This window comes from Papaver somniferum, chromosome 11 (genome assembly GCF_003573695.1).
Source record: "Papaver somniferum cultivar HN1 chromosome 11, ASM357369v1, whole genome shotgun sequence".
NCBI classification, from domain to species: Eukaryota; Viridiplantae; Streptophyta; class Magnoliopsida; order Ranunculales; family Papaveraceae; genus Papaver; species Papaver somniferum.
In genome coordinates, this window is record NC_039368.1 from 34,958,357 (window position 1) to 34,980,981 (window position 22,625).

Genomic DNA, 22,625 nt, shown 5'->3' on the forward strand with positions numbered 1-22,625 from the left:
TATTTCCATTGATTGAGTCTGACTGTCTAGTTGATTCTCTTGGAATTATATTGGAGTTTGTCCATACACAATTCCTAAACAAAATATTGGGTGAGGTTGTTAGACCCCCGCTTTTTCAAATCAAATAGAAGTATATATGATCCAATTGAAGTAAAATCGGATTGATTCGTAACATTAAGCCACGATTTGCAAAGATTGCATTCCTTATTTTATAAATGTATTTTTCCATGAGTATGAGAACATACTTGAACGATTTTAGAACTTTAACCACTCAGTTTGCAAACGGGTACGCAAACTAAAGTTCCGGACTTTGGTCTTGTCCAACAGTTTGCAAACGGGTACGCAAACTGTTGCCCATGACCTAACTTATGTAGAACCATTCGCATACTGGTATGCAAACTTGGTTCCCTGAATTCTCAGTTAAAACCGTTCGCATACTGGTATGCAAACTTGGTTTCTGGGCCTGAATCATACCAACACAGTTTGTACACTAAGTATGCATACTGTGATGTTTTCCAGACAATGGTTTTAGTTCTAAACTCTCATTTCAATCATTGAAACATTCTTAGAAGACGACAATGACTGCCTCATACAAAACATTATCCTATAAGAAATTTTCAAGTGACCGAATGATCAACACGAAACTTTCCAAGTCAACATCAAATGATTGTCTCACACAAATCATGTAATATGTTTCAAGGAAATTTCCACATGATCATCTTTTGACTTATTATTTAGTTTCCAACAAATAAATTGTTTCCAACTAAACTCGTCAAGAATAATGATGAATGTAGCTAAAGCAAAAAGCTACAAACACATATTTCGAGAAATAGATAAGCGAGTTATACTCAGCTCGAAATAACAAATGTCTATGATATGAAAGTGTATATCACTATACGACTTTTGTCTCAATAGGAGATAAAATAGAATAGACTTCTGAGTGATAGATAAGTTTTAATCTCCACATACCATTTGTTGATGAAGTTCCTTCGAGTTCTTCAGTAGATCTTCGTCTTCAGTTGTAAACGCCGTGAAGTCTAAAAATCAACTACACAATCTATCCTAGTCCAAAACTCCTATAAGTAGACTATAAATCAAGACTATAGTTTTGATCAACTAAACTTGACAAACAAGCTTGAGATAACAACGCTTGTGAATTTGACCGAGCAGTTCTCGAACACCCTGGATGATAGATATAGTTGGCACACACACTAGCAAATATGAAATTAACTCAAAAAAATTTAGTTGTTGCTCTGGTACATTCTGCTAACCCTTCAACATCCATGTAACTTCTGGGAGTCTTGTCCATCTCGACCAAGTTCTTAGACTTTACTTCACGTTTATATCGAACCAAGCACTTGTGCATGTATTTAATTTTTTTTACCTTTCTTCACATCAACTTCAAACTAAATATACACTTTATGCTGGTGGTAACCAAGTTGGCGGATCCATGGTATAAAGAAATTGGTTCTTTTTTGTCAGCATCTCTCAGATCGACATAGGGGTCAAATTTCATATTTTTTGTGTCATCCCACTTCAAGTTATCCAACGATAACCTTATGGGCACCAAATATCTAGCTTGATGATGTGATGACACACCCTCTGGTTTGTACCGCATTGCAACGGGAACTCCCGCATCCAATTCTGTGTCGTTTGTTACGAACCTCTTTCTCAATCCCTAAAAATGTCTGTATTTCCAAACATATGTCCATATATGTATACGTACGACATTAAGCTTACCATCAAATATAAGTTACGAAAATTACTAAGAAATAGTGGCCTAGTCGGTCTTGTCTCCAAGGTAAAACAAAATAAAACCACAATATATAAAATTTCTTATGGAGAAGAGTCATATTACCAATTATTTGCCAATACTTCTTCCTAGAGGCTTCTCTAAAATTCTTGACTAAAAAGGAAATCCAAGCAGTTCCACATGAAGACCGAGAAACACTGAAGGTATTTGGCGTCTACCAAGTTCCTTGTTCTGTCCGAGAATATCGTTGTACCAAGTACAAACATTAAGAACATCATAGCTGTCCACTTGATTTCACCTGGGATAGAGGAATTTTTCTTTTCGGCTCCCCTTAAAACGGTCCCTCAATTCTGTTAGCCTGAAGAATTTCAATCTCTTCTCTTTGTTCCTAAGTTTTCCATCCGGGTTATCTTTTGGCAATCAAGCAGCAGCCTTGAACTAAACCTTTATTCCGGTATCATCCCATCCAAGAAAATTCAAACCCAACTCTTTTAAGGGTTTTCAATTAATTTCGGGGTTGTACCCGGCATCTCCAGAATCTCCAACCATGGGTAAACCTAAAATATGGACAACGTCGTCTGGAATTATTTCCATTTCTTCAATGGGGAGATGAAATGTATCTGTCTAGAAATAAAACCTCTCCAAAAATGCAAAGATGAAAACTCTATCAACCTCCTGATGATAAGCTCTAACTGTGTTGTATAATCCCGAGATGTGCACAATTTGTTGAACCTCTCACATTCCTCATCTAGCGGCCAAGTTGACATTGTTTCATGTAGATTGTGGAGCTTCAAAATTCTAGCTCGATGTTCGTGATTCTGCACAGTAAAAATACGTTGGTGAATACGTGTAATATTCCTACACATTTTTACCAAAAACTTGAACGTCGCTATATTACCCGGTGACACCAAATTTCGAAAGCGATGTGGTCTTCGTATCCAAAAAGAACTTCACCATTATCACTGGGTAACCCATGACCGACTTCTTCAATTATCAACAACTGGTTTACAATGTTTTTCTTAGTCTTTTTATCGATTTTATTGTTTTCGGACCCTTCTTCTCCCCCTACACTGAATCTGGTTCCTCAATCAGTTCCTCCTGAACTTGGTAATCAAAATTATCTGATTGTCGTTCCTCGCTAAATACTTTAGTTTCACCAACTTTAGGCCATGAAGATTCAACATCATTCGGGGGATCGGAAGGTTCTGCACCTAATTCCATGATAACATTTTGTTCATCATTTGATATAATTTCTTCTCCGGGATTGCTAGCTTTACCACCACACTCATCGGCATATTCCCCTGTTCCTTCATTCTGAAATTGGAATCAAAAGATTGATTTTTTTTTTAATTGACTATCAATAGGTTGGGAAATGTCAAAAATAAATATTAACTAACGTAAAAAGACTACAATCCAAATGGAGGAACTGGTGGTGAATTTGTTCCAATGACGACGTAGGTATATTCGAACGATTTGGTCTCTTTGGGAGAGGTACTTTAAAGTTGAAATCCCAGAAATGATTACCGGAAGTCTCGTAATAATATAGATAAATCTGTTTGTTCTAAAAGAAATCATGACCGAAACACTACTGTTTCCAACGCCCTAAATCAATCAACCCACTTTTGTTTAAACATTTCGAATGAATCGACTACTTGGGAGTTCGGATGCACAAGTCTAAATATTCCTCCTGTCTCTTTTAACTCTATTTACCAGTCAAACTTATGGGTTGGAAATAATTGAAAACCTAATTGGGAGAACATAGTATTGGAAACATTTTCAGAAACCACATGTTTCTCATGTTCAAATAGTGTTCTTTACTAAATAGACGAATTACCTGCAACTATTAATGGCCATCATTAAGCAAAATTTGGAGAAATTTTACAAACTTAGTGAACACAAAGAAGAAATTAATGAAGTAAAATCACCTGGGGCTTCGAATTGGTGCCATTTATTCCTTTTTATTTTATTTACTCGTCAAATAGGGTGTTTCTCCCAGTCTTTTTCGGTCTGATAACAAAACCAATATTAAATAGTACTGTCATTACCAATCTGGAACGTTTTTTTTCCATGGTTTTAATAACAAATGAAGGATAATTCGAGTTATCAATACAATTATTCGAATCGATGACAAGATTTAGATTTTTCATACATTGAAAATGTTCAAGTTTTAGAGATGTTATCAATACAGTTATTAGAATCGATGACAAGTTAAGAAGATTTAGATTTTTCATACATTGGAAATGTTCGAGTTTTAGAGATGCGTGTGCAATGAAATCAAAATTAATATATATACTATTTCAGAGGAAAGGGGATAATGAGGATTTTATCTTTCACTTTTAACACCCCTTAGCATAGATAGTGGTTCTCAAACCATGTTTTCCGGTAGATAATATGTAGCCCACCCGAAAAAGTTAAAGCCCGTGTGAATTCTAAGGACAGCGCCTTCTCCCATTCTTCCCATTCCCGCATAAACCTTCTACTTAAACGTTAAACCTCAGTCCAACGTTTATAAACAAACAAATCTTATGTCACTGACTTAGGTGGCGCGCCCTAAAAAGTTTGCCGCAGCGGTAAACCCCCTACTTGACAAAAATATTGGTAAGACTCCAGCCTCATGACAAAAAAGTAATAATAAAACACCAGCCCCCAGTAAAGAATTCTAATCCGTCTAGTTCCAAAGAGAGAACTTCTTTTATCATCTCTAATCATCTCCAAGTTTGTAACAGTGCTGCAGTCAACTTGCAGACGGTGCTTGCTCTAGAAGAGGAGCCAATTGTCAGAGGTTCAGTTGCAAATATTAGATTGACAGCTTACATTTGGGTTTTGCCTCAAGACAAGTCATCTTAGGTTCGTAAACAACTGAAAAGAAAAGACACAGAACAAGCACACCAGCATTGCACTTTTCAGAGTAGTCTTTAGTGACCTTAGATTGCATTGCAAGTACACCGTGCATGTGTTCATAAACAAAACCAAAAGTTATCCCCAAATAAGTAACAATAACATATAATATGCAGCTAAAAACAAGTGTTAAACCAATACTTAATCCCACAAACCCCTACAAGTATTACAATCAGTTTTTGTTATATCTATGTTTGGAGCTTAGCAGCAGCAGCAGCAACAGCAACAACAACAACAACAACATCTTTAGAAAATTAGAATGAAACAAATCAAATTACACATTTTCCTCGTGCAGGAACTCCGAAGAAAACACAATAAACTCACAATACTTCCAACAAGAATCCTCATTTCTTTCGAGATGCAACTAGTGAGGCTTCATCACTGTAAGTAAGAACAGTATTTGACAACTCTGTCGTTGAAACCTGTAGAGGCTCTAAAGAATCTACAATATCTCTCATCAATGGTCTAGCTTTTGGGTTACGGTTTAAGCAATGATAAGCAAGCATAGCTGCTTTGTGAATTCCTTTGATCGGGTAATCGCCTCCTAATCTTGGGTCTATAATGTTAACAAGTTTTTTCTTCTCGCTAAGTAAAGGAAGTGCCCAGTCTGTTAAGTTCTGTTCTCGGGCTGGACGGGATTTGTCCAAGGACTTTCTTCCAGTTAGTAGCTCGAGAAGAACGACGCCGTAGCTATAAACATCACTCCTAGGTGTTAAATGCCCTGCAAATTTTGGTCAATTTGCTTTCAAACAATAGTAAATGAATTCGCTAACTGTAAGCAGATAAGTTGAAATTGAGATATCCTGATACAAAAAAGTAAAGTTCAGCAACTAAAAGTTTTTTTTAAGTTAAAAAGTAGCTACCTGTCATTATGTATTCAGGAGCTGCATAGCCATAAGTTCCCATGATGCGAGTAGACACGTGAGATTTATCGCCCACAGGTCCATCTTTGGCTAGGCCGAAATCAGAAAGCTTTGGGTTGTAGTCCTGTATATTATGTCCAGAAAAACAAGTTGAACCTTCAACATGCATAAATATTACCTACCATGAAAAAAGATACTGCAAAGCCCAATGAACTGCTCCCTAACTTGGCTCAAGATCAGGAGAACAGGGTATTTCTTAGTGAAGCACTGAAGCTAGATTTTGATGGCTATAACATGGGTCTAGTTCGCCAAGATTCACGTGCAATGGCAACTTAAAAATTTAAACTGGAGTCTTTTGGATGCTATATCCAGGTACTAATTAGATAGACATTTCAATAAAAGATAGAGAACGATCAACTAATTTGGCTTTCAGTAATCAAATAAAGTGCTGTAAAGGGACCTGACGTGAAGTTCTTCGATGATTAAGTCTTAATACACCAGTATTGTAGTTTTGCAGTACTAACCATGTCAAGCAAAATATTGGATGTCTTAAAATCTCGATAGATGACTGGCTGCTCCGCGTCATGGAGAAATGCAAGTCTTTTTGCAGCACCTAATGCAATCTTCATTCTGACAGACCATGGAAGAGGAAGTAAAACTCCTGTTACATCATCAAGACAAAGGCAAGGATACTTCAGTAATGAATTGAAGTCGGTTGAGTGCGAAAGTGATTTCTTAACCGACTAAAGTAGACCCCAAACAAATTTAGCCATATCAATGTTTGAACACACTAACGTTTGCCCAATAAAGAATCATGTTCATACACAAACAAGTTTCCAAACTTATTGGTTAATTCATGGCAAAAATAGCAAGCCAAACATTTTCTATTCAAGGGATGACAGAAGTTTCCTCGGAAATAAAAAATTTGAGCCAAAAAAACACAAGTAACAAAGGAGACAGTGACTTCAGTTTCTGACCCATTATCAATTTCACTCGATCACTCAATTGAAATCTTAAATTAGCATCAAAAAAAAAAAAGGAGGACGTTCATGTTAAAACTCACTTGAGAAGAGATTGTTCTCGACACTACCCCGCGGCATATACTCATAAATCAATACTCGGTGTTCATCTTCGCAGCAATATCCAACTAGTTTCACCAAATTTGGATGTGAAAGTTGCCCTAAGTATATAACTTCAGCCTGCATAAACATCCAATAATCCTCCTCAATTGAATTGATACTAACAAATGAAATCATAATAAGAAGACATAAAAGCAAAATTAGTGATCAGTACCAGCCATTCTCTGTGACCTTGATGACTATTATCACCATCATGAACTTTAACAGCAACTTGAAGAGATTGAATTCCCTGTCTTAAATCTTCAGAGATAAACCCTTTATAAACACTCCCAAATCCACCTCCACCCAATACATGATCTTGTCTAAAATTGCTTGTTATTACTTTTAATTCATTAAAATTAAAACTAAAAACTACTAACGGATTCACAGCCAAATCTCCACGACGGAAATCTTCAACTTCTTCTGGATTTGAAGGTAACTTATACACTGTTTTCTCTTCTTCCTTTATTGGACTTTCAACTTAATGGCAAATGTAATATGAAACTCAGCTTATATAAAGACAACTCTCTTTATTGATGTTTAGTAAATCTCTCAAAACTAAACACAAGCTCTAATCTTGCTCATATGATCAACCATAATTTTGGTGATCATGTATATATAAAACTATGAATTTCTTTTCCTAGTCGTATTACCTTATTACATGTCTTTCCTTTTCTTAGAACTAGATGACTTCTAATTCCCTTAAGATTACATCAATTTCCTAATCTTGTCCTAACCAGCTTGTTAGTGACTTCTATGTTGAAGTTTAACCAACATTCTCCCCGTTAAGCTTCAACCTTACCCGTGACATATCTTGTACTCCAATCAATTGTCTCATTTCTTCAAACTTGATCCGAGCTAATGCCTTTGTCAATATATCTGCTTTCTGCTCAGTTCCAGGTATGTGTTCTACGTTAATGACCTCCTTCTCGATGCATTCTCGTATGAAATGATACCTTTTGTGAATGTGTTTCGTCTTCCCATGAAACACTGGATTTTTAGTGAGTGCAATTGCAGACTTATTATCAATCTTGATGAGAACTTTTTCAGGTTCTCTTCCTTTGATTTCACCCAACATTTCTTGAAGCCATATTGATTGTTTAGCTGCTTCTGTTGCAGCCATAAACTCAGCTTAACAGGATGAGAGGGATACAGTGTCTTGCTTCTGTGAACACCATGTAATAGGTGCTTCTCCTAGATAACATATATGACCAGTTGTACTTTTTCCATCATCTTGGTCAATATTATGACTGTTGTCACTATACCCAACAATTTCTTTTGATCCTTCTCGACCATACTTCAATCCATAGATGATTGTTCCTCTTAGATATCTCAATATCTGCTTTATTACATCACCATGAGATTTGCGTGGACTCTGCATATAACGGCTTGCTATTCCCACAGAGAAAGCCAAGTTTGGTCTTGTGTGTAACAAGTATCTAAGGCATCCAACATTTCTTCTATAACTCGTTGGATCAATCTCAGCTTCTTCTTGTACTTTTGAAACTTTAAGTCCAAACTCCATTGGTATCTTAGTTGGATTACAAGTTTCAAGTCCTGCTTCTTTCAGAATTCTCCTTGCATAAGCTTCTTGTTTAATTTGAATCCCATCTACTCATTGATGGACTTCTATGCCAAGGTAATAAGTGAGTTTTCCGAGGTCTGACATCTCAAACTTTGATGACATTTCTCTCTTGAACTCATTGATCACCTTAAGGGAGTTGCCAGTCAAAAATAGATCATCTACATAGACTGCAATCACTTTTACCCCACCTGGCTTATCAACTAGAAACCAAGTCTTGTTTCTGTTGATTGAAATAATTTCTTCTCTACATGCTTGTGCCCATTTAGTCGAGACCTTTGCTTCCTGAAAATTCCTTGGTTCATCATTAACAGAAAGTAGCATAATCTCACATTCTTCTGCAGCTTGAAGAACATAATCCTCCAGATACTGTGGCTTTTCTATCTGTCTTGTTGATTTTCGCAGTGGAATGGGTTGAGTTATTTCATCGATCTCTTCTTCTTCTTCTACTACTTCTTCGTTATTCTCAGTGGTTTCATTATTCTCTTCTTCTTCTTGATTAACATCATTGTTTCCATTGGTATTGATGATTATGGGTCCTTCGCCTTCATCAATTACTTGACCCCATCTCATGTGAAACATTCCTGGATCCCTACTTGGTCCATCATTAGTTTCTTTACAGTTCTTAAGAGTTGCAGAATCAACTTTTGCGTATGCTTTGCAACCAAACACTCTTAAATGATCTATGTTTGGTTTTCTCTTTCGCAAGCTTTCATATGGAGTCATGTCTTTCAGAGCTTTCGTAGGTATCCTGTTTATTAGGTATGTGGAGTGTCGTACAGCTTCTCCCCATAGATAATTAGGTACCTGCATAGCCTTTAAAGAACTTCTTGTCATCTCTATTAGAGTCCTGTTTCTCCTCTCCACCACTCCGTTTTGTTGTGGTGTATATGGTGTAATAGGACCACATAAATCAGCATGAAGAAGCTCTAATGGCTTTGAGGCTCTGAATGTTGTTGCTTTTGGAAAACCTTGACGCGTTTTTTTCCCAACTAAACATGATTCACAAATCCTTGATTCATCGTTTATCTGTGGTAGCCCTCGAACCATCTTGTTCTGAGACATTGCCTTTAAAGTTCTAAAGCTTATGTGTCCTAACCGTGCGTGCCACTTCCATGTCTGATCTTCCAGTCTCATATTCAGACACAATGGCCTTCCAATCATGAGACTTATCTTGTAGAGTCTATTCTGTGAGCGTGAGACTCTAACTAAAAGTCTTCCACGTGGGTCATGAACTGTTAGATAATCTTATCGCATTCTAACATCACATCCAACTTATGTAGCTTGTCCTAAACTTAGAATGTTGCTTTGTAAGTTTGGGATGAAGTAGATGTTTGTGACAAGCTTCTGTTTTCCGGTCTTGCTCTGAAATAGAATTGATCCTTTCCCTTCAATTTCTACAGAAGATCCATCCCCCAACTTCACTTGTCCTTTGATTTTCTCATTGAGTTCAGAAAAGTAGTGTCTCTTACCAGTCATGTGATTGCTGGCTCCATTATCTAAATACCAGATTCCTTCTTCTCCATCCTTTGATTCGTAGTTCTTTGGTATTAGTTTCCCTTCGTTTAAGAATACAACTTCGTGCATGAAAAGAGTTGTATCTGCTTCCCTTGTTTCATTCTTGTTTGTTTCTTCCATCTTTTGTATTCTTTCAGGGCATACAGAGGATACGTGTCCTGGTTTATCACATCTGTAACAAATAATGTTTGATCTATCCTTCTTTTCTTTCCCTTGGTTTTGATCATTCTGACTTGTTGTTCTATCTTGTGAGTTAAACCTTCCTCCCCTTCCTCGGCCTCTGTTTCCTCTACCACCTCTTCCACGACCTCTTCCTTTTGTCGCAGAGTTTTGTTGGTAAGAGTTTGTGTACAAGAGTTTTCCTTGAGTTTCTCCATTATTTTCTTCATCGAGGATTCTCTCTTCATATGCTTTCAATCTTCCAATTATATCTTCATACCTAGTCTTCTTTAAATCTAAGACTTGTTCGAGAGAAGCTATGATATGAATATACTTGGATCTTGGTAAACTATTGAGGAACTTCTTTACCAGTTTATCTTCATCAATGGATTGTCGAAGTGACGTAGCTTTTGAGGCTATCTCTGATAGCTTTCCTGCAAAGCTATCAATAGTATCAGTGTCTTTCATCTTCACTCTTTCAAATTCAGACATTAAGGTTTGCAGACGGGCTTCTTTAACTCGATCAGCTCCGAGATTACGTGCCTTTATTGCATCCCAAATTTTCTTTGAAGTTTCCTGTTCACCAACTTGTAGAACAAGACATTCTGGTATTGCTTGAAAGAGTAATCCAATGGCAACATTGTTTTTGTCTGGGTCCAATGTACCAGGATCAATTGTTTCCCAAACTTTGTAGATTTTCATCAGTACCTTCATTCTCATGGCCCATACTGTGTAGTTTGTGGCGTTGAGGATTGAAACTTGTATTGATGGTGGCGTGAACTGTTTTGCACCCACAATGGTGGTTTCGTTTTCCATGGCTCAGAAACAAGCTCTGATACCAATTAATGGCAACTGCAAGATGAAACTTAGCTTATATAAAGACAACTCTCTTTATTGATGTTTAGAAAATCTCTCAAAACTAAACACAAGCTCTAATCTTGCTCATATGATCAACCACAACTTTGATGATCATATATATATAGAACTATGAATTCCTTTTCCTAGTCCTATTACCTTATTACATGTCTTTCCTTATCTTAGAACTAGATGACTTCTAATTCTCTTAGGATTACATCAATTTCTTAATCTTGTCCTAACCAGCTTGTCAGTGACTTCTATATTGAAATTTAACCAACACAATTTTTGAAGAATCTAATTAAAAAAAAAACAGCCATTTTTTCTAAGTAAATACCAAACCAGTTCGAATTAACTTGTTTGAATCGAACAGAAGAAGATAAAACGTACCCGATTTTGCATTAGATGAGACTCTGTAAATTGAAGGTTTCCATCTAAACCAACAGTTCCCCATCAACTCAAGAAAAACAAAAACAAAAACCAAAGAACTAAAAAGGTACCCACCACTTTAACAAGAACCCATCTTCTCTCTAACTCTAAGTATCTCAGTTCATGCAAACTAAAATTATATATAGCTTAATTGTTAGTCTTAATTATGGAGTAAACAAAAGAAACTTGTTTAAAATCTCCAATGGGGTTGTTGTTATCTCTCTTTTAGACCGAGAGCATGAGAAAAAACAAGTGTGAATTGAGATTGTGTGAGTGGTGGATTATTCATGAAAACTCTTTCTTTTTCGCTTATAATGATGGGTTTTCTGTTGAGGTGGTAATACCTCCTTTCAGTCTGCCTGAAATGCATGAGAGGGTCCCAAACAGACACTATTCAGTCTCATTCAAGTCACATTTTTTAAAAATTCGTCTTTTCTTTCTGTTTTCTAAGAGTTAGTGCTATGAATGGCGTATTTTAATGTCACCCAGCCATTTCTCTTTGACTATCTTTCTTATCATACGCAGTTTTCTTCTCCTCCGTCAACTCTTTCTCTTCAGTCTGAAAATCAAGAGAGACCTAACAAAATCTCCAACCTCCCTTTGTTTTTTCTTTCCCACTAACTTACCTCTTCCCATTATTTGTTTCCACACCCGGTGTGTATTTATTTTTATAAGAAACCCCCTTGACTAACATTGACTTCCATTTTGCAAAGACACTGCACCATTTGATTTTTCTTGTTAAAGGAAATCCATTCAAATTTTTAATATTGAAATATTTAATAGAAACAAATTTCATAGTGGATGATATTGAAAGAGAAAGAAAAATGCACTTCCTCGAAGGAGAAGAATCTCAAGGAACGAGCTCTTTTTGGGTTCACACTATCACGATAGTGTACTGGTCCAAATTGGATAAAAAAATGGTTCAAAAATAAATAAACGAGATAATAGTCACGCCCAAAGTGGGTCGTGGGGAAAGAGAAGATGAACATCTAGATGATCGGCGGCCGATCCTACTTACATGATCAAAATCGTCCCTGAACTAAATAAATTCGAGTTTTCGGATACGTTTTTTCTTGATTTTCATTCGGAAGCCGATACCGTTTTGGAGTAGTGCATGTCCCTTTCAAATACACGAGACTAAACTGAATGCGAGTTGATACAAGATTTGTTTTAGCATTCCAGACATACTTCACTTGGTGCCTATGTCCAGTATTCTGTTCAACTGGGAGGCAGTGCAATGCAATTGTTATGCCAAGTGACGGCCGTAAATTTGTTTCTCATAAACGACATTAATCTTTTCACAATTTGTTTTTTTCTAAAAAGAAAAAAGGTTCTTTAGGTGGATCACAAGATAACAATGTGGCTGCCGGATGTCAAATAGACAATAACGCGCGATTGGAGATATCAAAACTAATTGGGGATATAGCTACATGACAAAATAGAGATCCAAATATTAAATCTGGGTCACCTCTTATGTAATTATCTTTTTAATTCCTAATCTAGCCCTTACTAATCAGGTTTAGTGGTTAATAATAATTAGTAAAATTTTAAGTATTTGGGGATAGATTAGTGTGTATTTTTATTTGAATTTGTGTGAGGGAGGTAAGAGTAGAAGGACGGAAAAATATTTTTGGGTGGAAATTTTTTTGTGAAAATGGAAGATGATTGTGAGGAGAGAATTGCAGCTGCTGAATCTTTAGCTCAACTACAACAACAACCATATATTCAATCTTCGGTTAATGATAACAACTCACAATTGGAATTATATGATGAACCAACACTCTTGGATCATGATTTTCGTGAGCATCAAGTGTTTTTTGAAGAACCAACCCAAGAAAGTAAACATGTTCAACATACAAGCAACCCCAACACACAGGTAATGCTGCTAAGGGTCGAATTTTTCTTATTTATTTTTTTGAAACCGCCATTTTTTCTCTGAAAAAGCTTGGTGTCGGCAATACCCGTAGTATGAATACCACGCCGGCACCACCAGAACCGGCACAATATTCATACTATTTCAATGTCGGCAATAGATTTCCCCAATTCTGAAACAATTTCCGGCGTGGTCTTCAACCAAAAACACCATGCCGGCACGAAGTTAACTTTTTACCTACCACCGAATATTCCATGGAATATCCAAACCGGCATGGTTCCCTCCTAACTTTCCATGCCTGTACCACCAATAAAACATCCAGGAGTTAGAGAGTTTTGAACTTAAATATCGGCGTCTTATACAAATTATCGAGCACGCCGGAACCTATTATCGGCGTGGTAAAAAAATTACGGACCAAGCCGGCACGAGATACCGGCTTGGAATCTTTCATATCTAGAATGACGGTACCACTAGAAAAACATCCAAAAGTTAGTCACTTTGGTACCAGCGTTATCTTAGAAGTATCTGGAATGCCGGCTCCGGTTTCCGGCGTCGGACCTTGTGTAAAGAGAATGTCGGTATTACCAATTCCGGCATCGATGTTCAAGAAAATACAATGACGGTACTGTTTAAAATCAAGTTTTCTTTTTCAAGTGCATTTCCGGAAAGCCGAATTTTTTTTCGAGATTGCCGGCACTAATTTCCGGCTTAGGTCGTTTTTGCCGAACTGCCGTCGAGCATGCCAGAAATAGTACCCGGCATAGTACTTTAATTTTTTTTGAACTAATTCAATTTTATTTTCATTCATTCCTTAGATTGTGACATACATTGATCCAACAAATTCCAAACCGCTTGGTCCGGATACATCCGAATACTATAAAATGCCTCCGGTATGTTACCAAACAATACTTTTCACCTAGTTTTTAGAACTTTATGTGGAGATTGCTTGTAATGAACCTTATAATATTCCATTGTTGTCCTTATGTAGGGAATAAAATCTCCACAGGAAGCGATTGCTTGGGAAAAAGAGACGGCTCTTAAGAACATGTGTGTGTTGGTGAGGAATACCCAACGTTCAGATAATCGTTTTGAGATGGTTTGCGAGAGAAGTGGGCAATACAAGGAGAAGAATAGCCATAAGAGAAAGGTTTATGTATATCCAAAGAAGACCAATAGGGTATACAAGACTCATACGAGGAAGGATAATTTTCCCTTCAAGCTTGTATTCTATTTAAGAGACAAAGAAAAAGAATGGGATTGTGCGGTGTGGTTTGGCCGTCATAACCACCGGGATCCGAAAGATTTTGTTGGTCACTCCCTAGTTGCGAAGCTAAAACCTCATGAATTCGAGGATGTACAGATAATGACCAAAGCATGTATCAAACCAAGAGTGATTCTCGGAGGCTTCAAGGAAAAGGATGATCAGAACGTTTCTTCTCTAAGTACAATCTATAACGCACAAGAAACCATTAGAAAGGTGGAATGGGAAGGGAGGACCGTTATGCAAGAATTTGAGAAGATAGTTTGGGATCACAACTACACGCGTATCATTAAAAGAGGACCAGACAACAAACCCCTTCAAATATTCATTGCGCATCCTTTGCTTTCACAATTGGCTCATACATGTGGTGGTGTTCTTATGATGGATTGCATCTATAAGACAAACAAATACAACATGCCGTTATTCAACATCGTGGGGCAAACATCGGACAAGGTGTCATTTACATTGGCTTGGTGTTTAATGGAAAACGAGAGGGATTACAGTTACCATTGGGCATTACGAAAATTGAAATTATTGTTCCCGGAAAATCAATTTCCGAGGGTTATCATAACCAATCAAGATGATGCACTAATGAGTGTTATATCTGATGTATTTCTGGATGCACAAAATTTCCTATGTACGCATCATATACGTCAAAATGTGACAAAACATTGTCATGCTTTGTGTGAACCCTCTAAGGCGGATATTAAGAAGAGAATGGTTTCTCAACTAGAGGAAGATGTTCGCAAGAAGAAACTATCACCCGAAGAAGAAGATGATGAAAGAGGAAAGATTAAAGAGCGAGTGGACAAAGAATACGATGAAAATCATAAAAAGTGGTTGGAATTTCTAAAGGATTTGGAGAAAGTTTATTGGTCTCTTACCGAGGATATATATGAAAATAGATTGAACATTTTTATTGCAAAATATAACAAAGTGTATCCAAGTACCGTCTCATATTGTCGGGATAAATTGTTGGATAAGTTCAAGGAAAAAATTTTGCGTGCATGGACAAATCGGTATAGACACCACGAGAATGAAGCAACTAGTATACCGGAGTCATCTCATGGGAGATTTAAAGATCTCATCCAGTCCGGCCAAGGAAACGTGGTTACGGTCACCGAGGCATTTGAACAATACTTTAAGGCTGATATCGATATGATCAAGAAGGCTTTTGAGAAAAGCTCAATGGAAAGGATGACATCATATTTTCGATATGGTAAATTGCTCCAAGGAATAGAATTCAACGTATCGCAATGGGAAATAAAACATATGATTAAACAAATGGAAAAAGAGATAAACTAGGGCAAACCGGGTGATGTGTGTATTTGTCCCGACATGTCTTCGTTGGGGCTTCCGTGTCGTTATATGCTTGTGAAGTATGAAGAAGTGATACCTATTGAGGTTATAGATCCGTTTTGGAAGCAACTATATTTCGACCCACCCCCTACGGAAGCTCCCGGACAATCACCATGGGATACAAATGAAGAAAAGAAATTCTATGAAGCTTACTCACGTGGCAACTCGGCTAGCCGACAAGTATTTTTGAGCCAACTAAGGCTAATTACACACCCATGGATAACACAAAGTGAAGAGCCAATAAAGGGAGATCCGCCCGGTAGACCACAAACTAAAATTACAGGGAGAAAACAAAGGAGATAGTTGAAAGCAATGAGTCAACGCGAATGTGAAGACGAGGCGAGTAAGAAAAGAGACTCAACCGGATGTGAGATTTCGGAAGCAAGGCTCGCGGAAGTGCCGGTTCCAAAGAAAAGGGGTGGGCCGAGGAAGGAACCGCCATCAAGTCAACAACAAACGGGGAATTCCGTATCCAAACCACATGTCGATGAAGTGCCGGTTCCAAAGAAAAGGGGTAGGCCGAAGAAGTTACCACTATCAAGTCAAGAACAAATGAAGGATTCTGTATCAACACCACAAGCCAATGAAGTGCCGTCTCCAAAGAAAATGAGTAGGCCGACGAAGGTACCTGAATCGATGGAACAATAACAACAATCCGAGGAAGCAGATGCCATGCCTAGAGTCGATGTACCGGAGGTTACGAAGAAAAAGGGTAGGCCTAGAAAGGTACCAACAATGATTGAATAAGGAGAGTATTCTGAAGTCACATCCATAGTTGAAGGGGTGGCTTTGCATATCAAAAATGAAAGTCCGAAAAAGGAACCTATGTCAAGTCAAGTACATCAAGATGAAAATTCTGAAGTCACGCCAAAGATAGGTGATATCAAAGGTAAGCGACCAATGCCTAGTCATCAACAACACGACGGTGAAGTAGTCTCTTTTAAAAAGTGAAGGGGTAGGCCAAGGAAGTACGTTCTCCCAACACATACCCAAGATATTGGAAGTGTAGAGATTGCAGAGGACGGATTGGATACAATTAAACTGAAAATTGGTAATATGAAGATGTATAAGGATTCCAGAACAGGTAAGACTTATAGACATTACCATACCAAAATAGAGGTTTATGTAGACCAACTTCCCGAGTTTATTCGCGAGTATATTGTATATATGGATGATGTCGATTGAGATGGAAATTGTGGCTATCATGTCGTTACCGAACAATTAGGAATCTTTGAGATGGCGGTTAGTAAAGGGATGACACCATGCCGATACGCTAGAAAGAGGATGGCCGAACAACTTGTGAAAAAGAAGAGCTGCTATGAACAATTGGTAGATGATGACGAAGGGTTTGATAGTTTGCATGCTCGGGTCTTAGGGCCAGAGCACGATATGAAGCTCCTTCCTACTGAATATTGGATGAGAATGCCGGTTTTTAGGCATCTTGTGGCAGATACATTTAACTGTGTTGTTCATTATTTTTCACCCACCGAACAAATAACTTATATGCCAAAGTGGCAAAAGTGCGAAGGATCTCTTAATAAGAGAAGAGTTGTCTTGGCGTTCGTGAATGGGAATCATTTCATTATTCTGAAGCTCAAGGAAAATTTTCCATTGCCACCGGTTTTTCCAATGACTAAAAATAAGGGTATAGTCCACAATCACTCGGAGGAATGGATGAAATTGTATGAGGAGAACCACCAATTGTGGGATGCGTTGAAGCTATCAATTAACCCGGAGAAGGGAGAAATTCCTATTCATAAATTAGAAAGTGATGAAGAGTTATTTGGAAATGTGTGGTTCACTGCTATGCAACCTTTTGTTTTTTTTTTTGAAAGTTTGAATTGTAATCATTAAACCATATGCTAGGTACATGCCGGCATGATTTAGTTCAAACTTTGCAATGTCGGGAGCTTATCCCGGTTTAGAAAGTTATTTTTCTTTTATGCCGGAGAAGTACCATAAGTACACAGAGATATCAGGTTTGGTGCTGGCGTGGAAATTAACTTTCTAATAATGCCAGAATTCTACATAGATCGTTTTTTTTTTTGAGGAAAATAAAGAGTACCGGCATTTTCGAGAAACTCGTATTCATGCCGGAACCCTAAATTCCTTTTGTCCGGAAAAGAAATAAGTATGCGGGCATTTGTCGAGAAAATCGTACCCATGCCGGAAATCTAAATTCCTTCCGTCCGGAAAATAAATCAGTATACCGACATTGTTCGTACCATTTCGATTATGCCGGTTTTGGAAGAAAAAAAACATAAAAGTTTCCATAGATGTTCCAATATAATATGTTCTAAGGAAAAAACAAATGAAATCAACATCTCCAAAGTTTAGCAAGACACACATAATAACATAAGCAAAGACTAGATTGTTTAACAAACTATACGTAAAGTTAAGATGTTCCAAACCGAAAACAAATGAAACAAAGATGTTCAAAGTTTAGAAAAACACACAAACAAACATAAACCGACAGTAAATTGTTCGAAGACATAACTAATACTATAAAAGAAACATTAGAAAACATCTTAGATCACTCGGTCCTTGGATTCTTGTGAACCCTCTTCTTCATTTCATTCCACAAGTCCTTTGCATTTGGATCTTCAATTTTGTTTATCTTTTCTTCAAATGTCTTCATTTCTGTCGGGGTCAGCACCTCTCCTTTCTTGTTCTTGCATTTAAACCGGTTTCCCAATTTTCCTAGCCGCGATCGCTGTTGTCATATTATTCCATTAGTATGTTAACTTTTATAAGTTTATAGATATACATTCTAATAACATGAAGTGAACCAGAAGTACGTACCACCAACGTGAGGGTCTTTTGAAGTACGAGTACAGTAAGTTTTTCAGCACTTGTGGAGGGAGGTTCTACTTGTGGAGGCACTGTTTCGGTGGCCGGGCGTACAATATAAAGATGGGATTACCTCAGATGACCTCTGAGGAAGCTTGGTTCCGACTCGTAACCGTTTTCCGCAAATTCCCAACCAACCCTATCCAGCACTAGTTGTTGTTCTTCCCTTTCATTCCAATGTTCAAGTAGAGGAGCTGGTTTATAAACTACCAGCGTATGTTGTTTATCTGATAGACATTGAGGAAAGTCATGAGAGAATTTGCCATCAGATTTACCCGTAAGTTTTTTCTGTTTGTACCCAAGTTGGCGCATCACACGGCGAGGGTTATGCATAACAAATCCTTTTGGATGAAACAATGGTCCGTTGTAAAATGCTACATTGTCATTCCTTGCAAAGTGAACTCCTCTTTCGTTCTTATATGAGTCAAACACTACTTCTTCGACAGCGATAGAGTCCAAAGCCTCTCTCATGGTGAGTAACCGGGTTCTGTTATTGAGCTTCGGTCTATTATCGAAAAAGTATTTCTTAGCTACATGAATGTGTGGTGCCAAACCATACGTTGAAGAGTCCAAATATCTTGAGTCCTTGAACAATGTTGGGAATTGTTCATAAGCCCACACCTACGCAAATGAAAGATCGTTCCAATGAAATGTATAAGAAAAGAACTAATTGGAAAACAAAATAACTAGTTCACAATACCTGTAATACAGTGAAATTCCCATTAAATTGACAGGAAGTCGCCTTATAAGATCTACGCATCTCCGCCAATAAATGTGCCAAGAAAGCAGTGCCCCATGAATACTCATGAACCTCCTCCAAGGGATCCAAGTATTGTAAGTTTTTCACATGCACCCTGTTACCATTAGAGTCAGGGAATATTGCGATGCCTAAGAGGAACAACAGATAAGCAGCGATAGTTTGGTGAATTTGTTCGGCATTCAATTCCTCGCCCATCGTATTCCCAAACATCTCTCTGAGCTTGCAACTTTAATAGTCTTTGTCATGGTTTTCTTTGACACGTACATATTTGCTTTTGTCGTTGCCTCGTCCCAACCAAACAAATTTTTAGTCAGCTCATAAATCTTGGACCATTCTAAGGTCTTACCTTCATCTTCTTTCTTAACGGCTTTTCCAACGATCTCTAGACCTAATATTCTTTGGACATCTTCAGGGATAATGGTCATCTCGCCAAAAGGGAAATGCATGGTATCAGTTGAAGAAAAAAACCTCTCCAAGAAGAAATTTGCCGTCACTTGATCAGTGGACACATAATTTTCTACCGCGAGATACAACCTAGATGCTATTACTGCCACTTGAACATCCCCACACTCCCCTTCCAAATCCCATGTATCCATTTGTTGATGGCGGCAAACACGGAAGGCTTTCTTGTGGTCCTATAAAAACACACCAAACAAACATCAATTCACCTGATGTCATATATAAACAATATAATAACAAGATGCAGACGTCTTACATAAGTTGAATAGATCCAACGAGCCCAAGAGTCCTTGTAGTCAAATAAGAGTTTCAGATCTCTCGGCTGATCCCAGTGTTTGCCATCATTGCGTTCTGGAATCATGTCATATGTTTTTGGGAGGTGCTTTGGTGGGTCCTTTTCCTTTTTCTCACCGGCTTCAACTTCAGGTTGTCCTAACCCATGTGAGGACGAGCCACCTGCTGGATCAGGAGGTACAAATTTCTCCCACTCAGCATCATCATCGCTGCTTATGTCTCCCTCCGGGGGAATCTCCTGAATCATGACCTTACCACGTTCCGAATCATCTCGACTACGTAGAGACCGAGAAGGCTTAGGTTTTCCTTTATCAACAACTTTTCCCTTTCCTTTCTTCTTTTTTGAAGGTATGGACCTACGTACAAAAAGAGATTTAACAAAATAAGGTGATCAAAACCGGCATGGTCGGGGAACATAACGATACTGCCGGCATGTATGCCGACATTGTAGTAAAAAAAGATGATATGCCGGGTTTCTGGCGCCATCATTGTAAGCAAATATAATCCATGCCGGTAATATGGGAATTGTCTACAGAGATTTAACAAAATAAGGTGATCAAAACCGGCATGGATAGTGAACATTACGATACTGCCGGCATAGGGGGATACAAGACATATAAACCGGCATTGTATTCAAATTTAATGGTATGCCGAAACTAAATTGGAATTTTAATTCACTAAATTCAGTTTCAAGTTCCCTAATTCAAATTTCCTTTTACCTAGTAGAAACAATACAACATGTAATTTTCAATTTGTGTTTATTATATTATTGAATAAACCCTAAAAAATGCTTCAATAAACATAGACATCACTTACCTCATCATCTCTGTTATTTCCTCCTCATCATCTTGTTCAATAGATGCTTCTGATTTCGATTTACCAACAGGATTAGGTATGGGTTTTTCAGGAGGTTTGCGAGGACCCATTCTTCTTTGGGTTTGAAGGATTGAATGAATTTGGTTCAGAGGATGAAACCAGATAATGAAGTTTAGTGGTTTTGGAAGTTCTTTTGGAATTATCGAAGTGAAAACAAAGAAATAGAATTTGTAACCGTCAATTTTATTTAATAATGGAGTTTGTAACCGTCACTTAAATGGAATGTGGGATTTTGTAACGGTTACAATGAGGGATAATTGGTGGGACAATAAGGGGTTTGTAACTGCCGCTTGAACAGAGTTTGTAACAGTCAGAGTTCCGGCATAATGATATGGTACAATTTCATGCTGGAATTCTGAGTATAAGTTTAAATTGGGTGTACAATACCGGTATGATATTTGGTTCTTTTTGAATGCCGGTACCGGAAATAAACTTAAGGAAAAAAACAACATTAACCACATAGTCTTAAGGAAACAAATAACATTAACATTAACCTAATCTTAAGGAAATAAAATTAGAAACATTATCCGCATAAACAACGTTACACATGAAATGAAAGATCTTAAGCTAATTGCAACTAACATCATTTCTTGGGACGAGATTCAAGAAACAAAGCAGCTTCGAAATGCCTAAAAGGCTCTTTTCTCCACTTGAAATATGCGTCATGAGCTTGATACCTATTCCCTCTGAATTTTGCGAGAAACTCGTTGTATTTGCGACATAATTTTATGAGGAAAATTGTGCGATTCGCTACAAACACATCCCCGTAATCCATTTTGCGTTTCTTGCACTTAACGTCCACAAACTTCGGAATATAAGGACCATCCTCAACAATACCCCAAAAAAGGTTTGAAGGGCGGTGATCTTCTGGGAGATCCGATACTATGTAGTAATTTTTAATCCATTGGGTTTCTTCCTCAACATCCGCTTCTATCTTCGCTTGTTTTACACGTTCGTATATCTCTTTAGTTTCTTTGCGATATTTTGCTTCTATTTCTGCCTCTTCTTCTACTATTTTCCTTCTAAGTATCTCTTCTTCCATTGCGGCAAGTGACTTGGTGGTTTGCTCCTTCCTTCTATGTTTTTCTAATATCATGGGAATTGAGTTGGTGGTGGATGATGATTGATTCCCTATCGGAGTGGATAATTTTTTTCATATAAAAATTATCTGAAATCGGTAGTTGGTGATTGATTTGCCATCATAGAAATGTGTTGAAGATCACTTATTTATTTATTTTTATTGAGGTATCAACTGCAATAGGTGTATCCACTTTAAATAGATGAGGACACAACGGCTCTTTTCCACTTTATCATACCGGCATTATCAGTAACTTAGATCCCACGCCAGTAATGGTCTTTAATGGTTTATGGTTTTAAAAAAATGGCCGCTATGCATTGAATGTTCAATGCCGGCAGTGAACTAAGATGTTCCGTTATGCCAGTAGGGAGTACCAGCGCAGTAATTTGTATAAATTAAAAGCCGGAACATGGTTTATTACACATAGAAGTTTGACACTTAATACCGGCATTAAATAATATACAGTTTCTATGCCGGAGATATAACAGTATTGAATTATACGATGTAAGCCGGAACTATAAATTATTTCAAATGTAATCCTTGTCGCAGGAAGCACGAATGCACTTAGCACGTGCATCAAGCCTTTAAACCAATTGGTGACCCAAGTGGACGAGTTATAGTCTCGTGAGGGTTTACATAG

General features: G+C 37.6%; 1 protein-coding gene across 1 annotated transcript; it reads right to left on the reverse strand.

Annotated features, from left to right (window-relative positions):
* Nucleotides 1-4,775: 4,775 nt before the first annotated feature.
* On the reverse strand, nt 4,776-6,725 carry LOC113323380 (probable serine/threonine-protein kinase PBL16). Its single transcript, XM_026571672.1, has 4 exons — nt 6,578-6,725; nt 6,039-6,175; nt 5,515-5,638; nt 4,776-5,372 (listed from the first exon to the last, which is right to left on the reverse strand). Exons 1-4 carry the CDS (start codon nt 6,723-6,725, stop codon nt 4,996-4,998), a joined length of 786 nt encoding a protein of 261 aa, XP_026427457.1. The 3' UTR covers nt 4,776-4,995.
* Between the last annotated feature and the right edge of the window lie 15,900 nt (nt 6,726-22,625).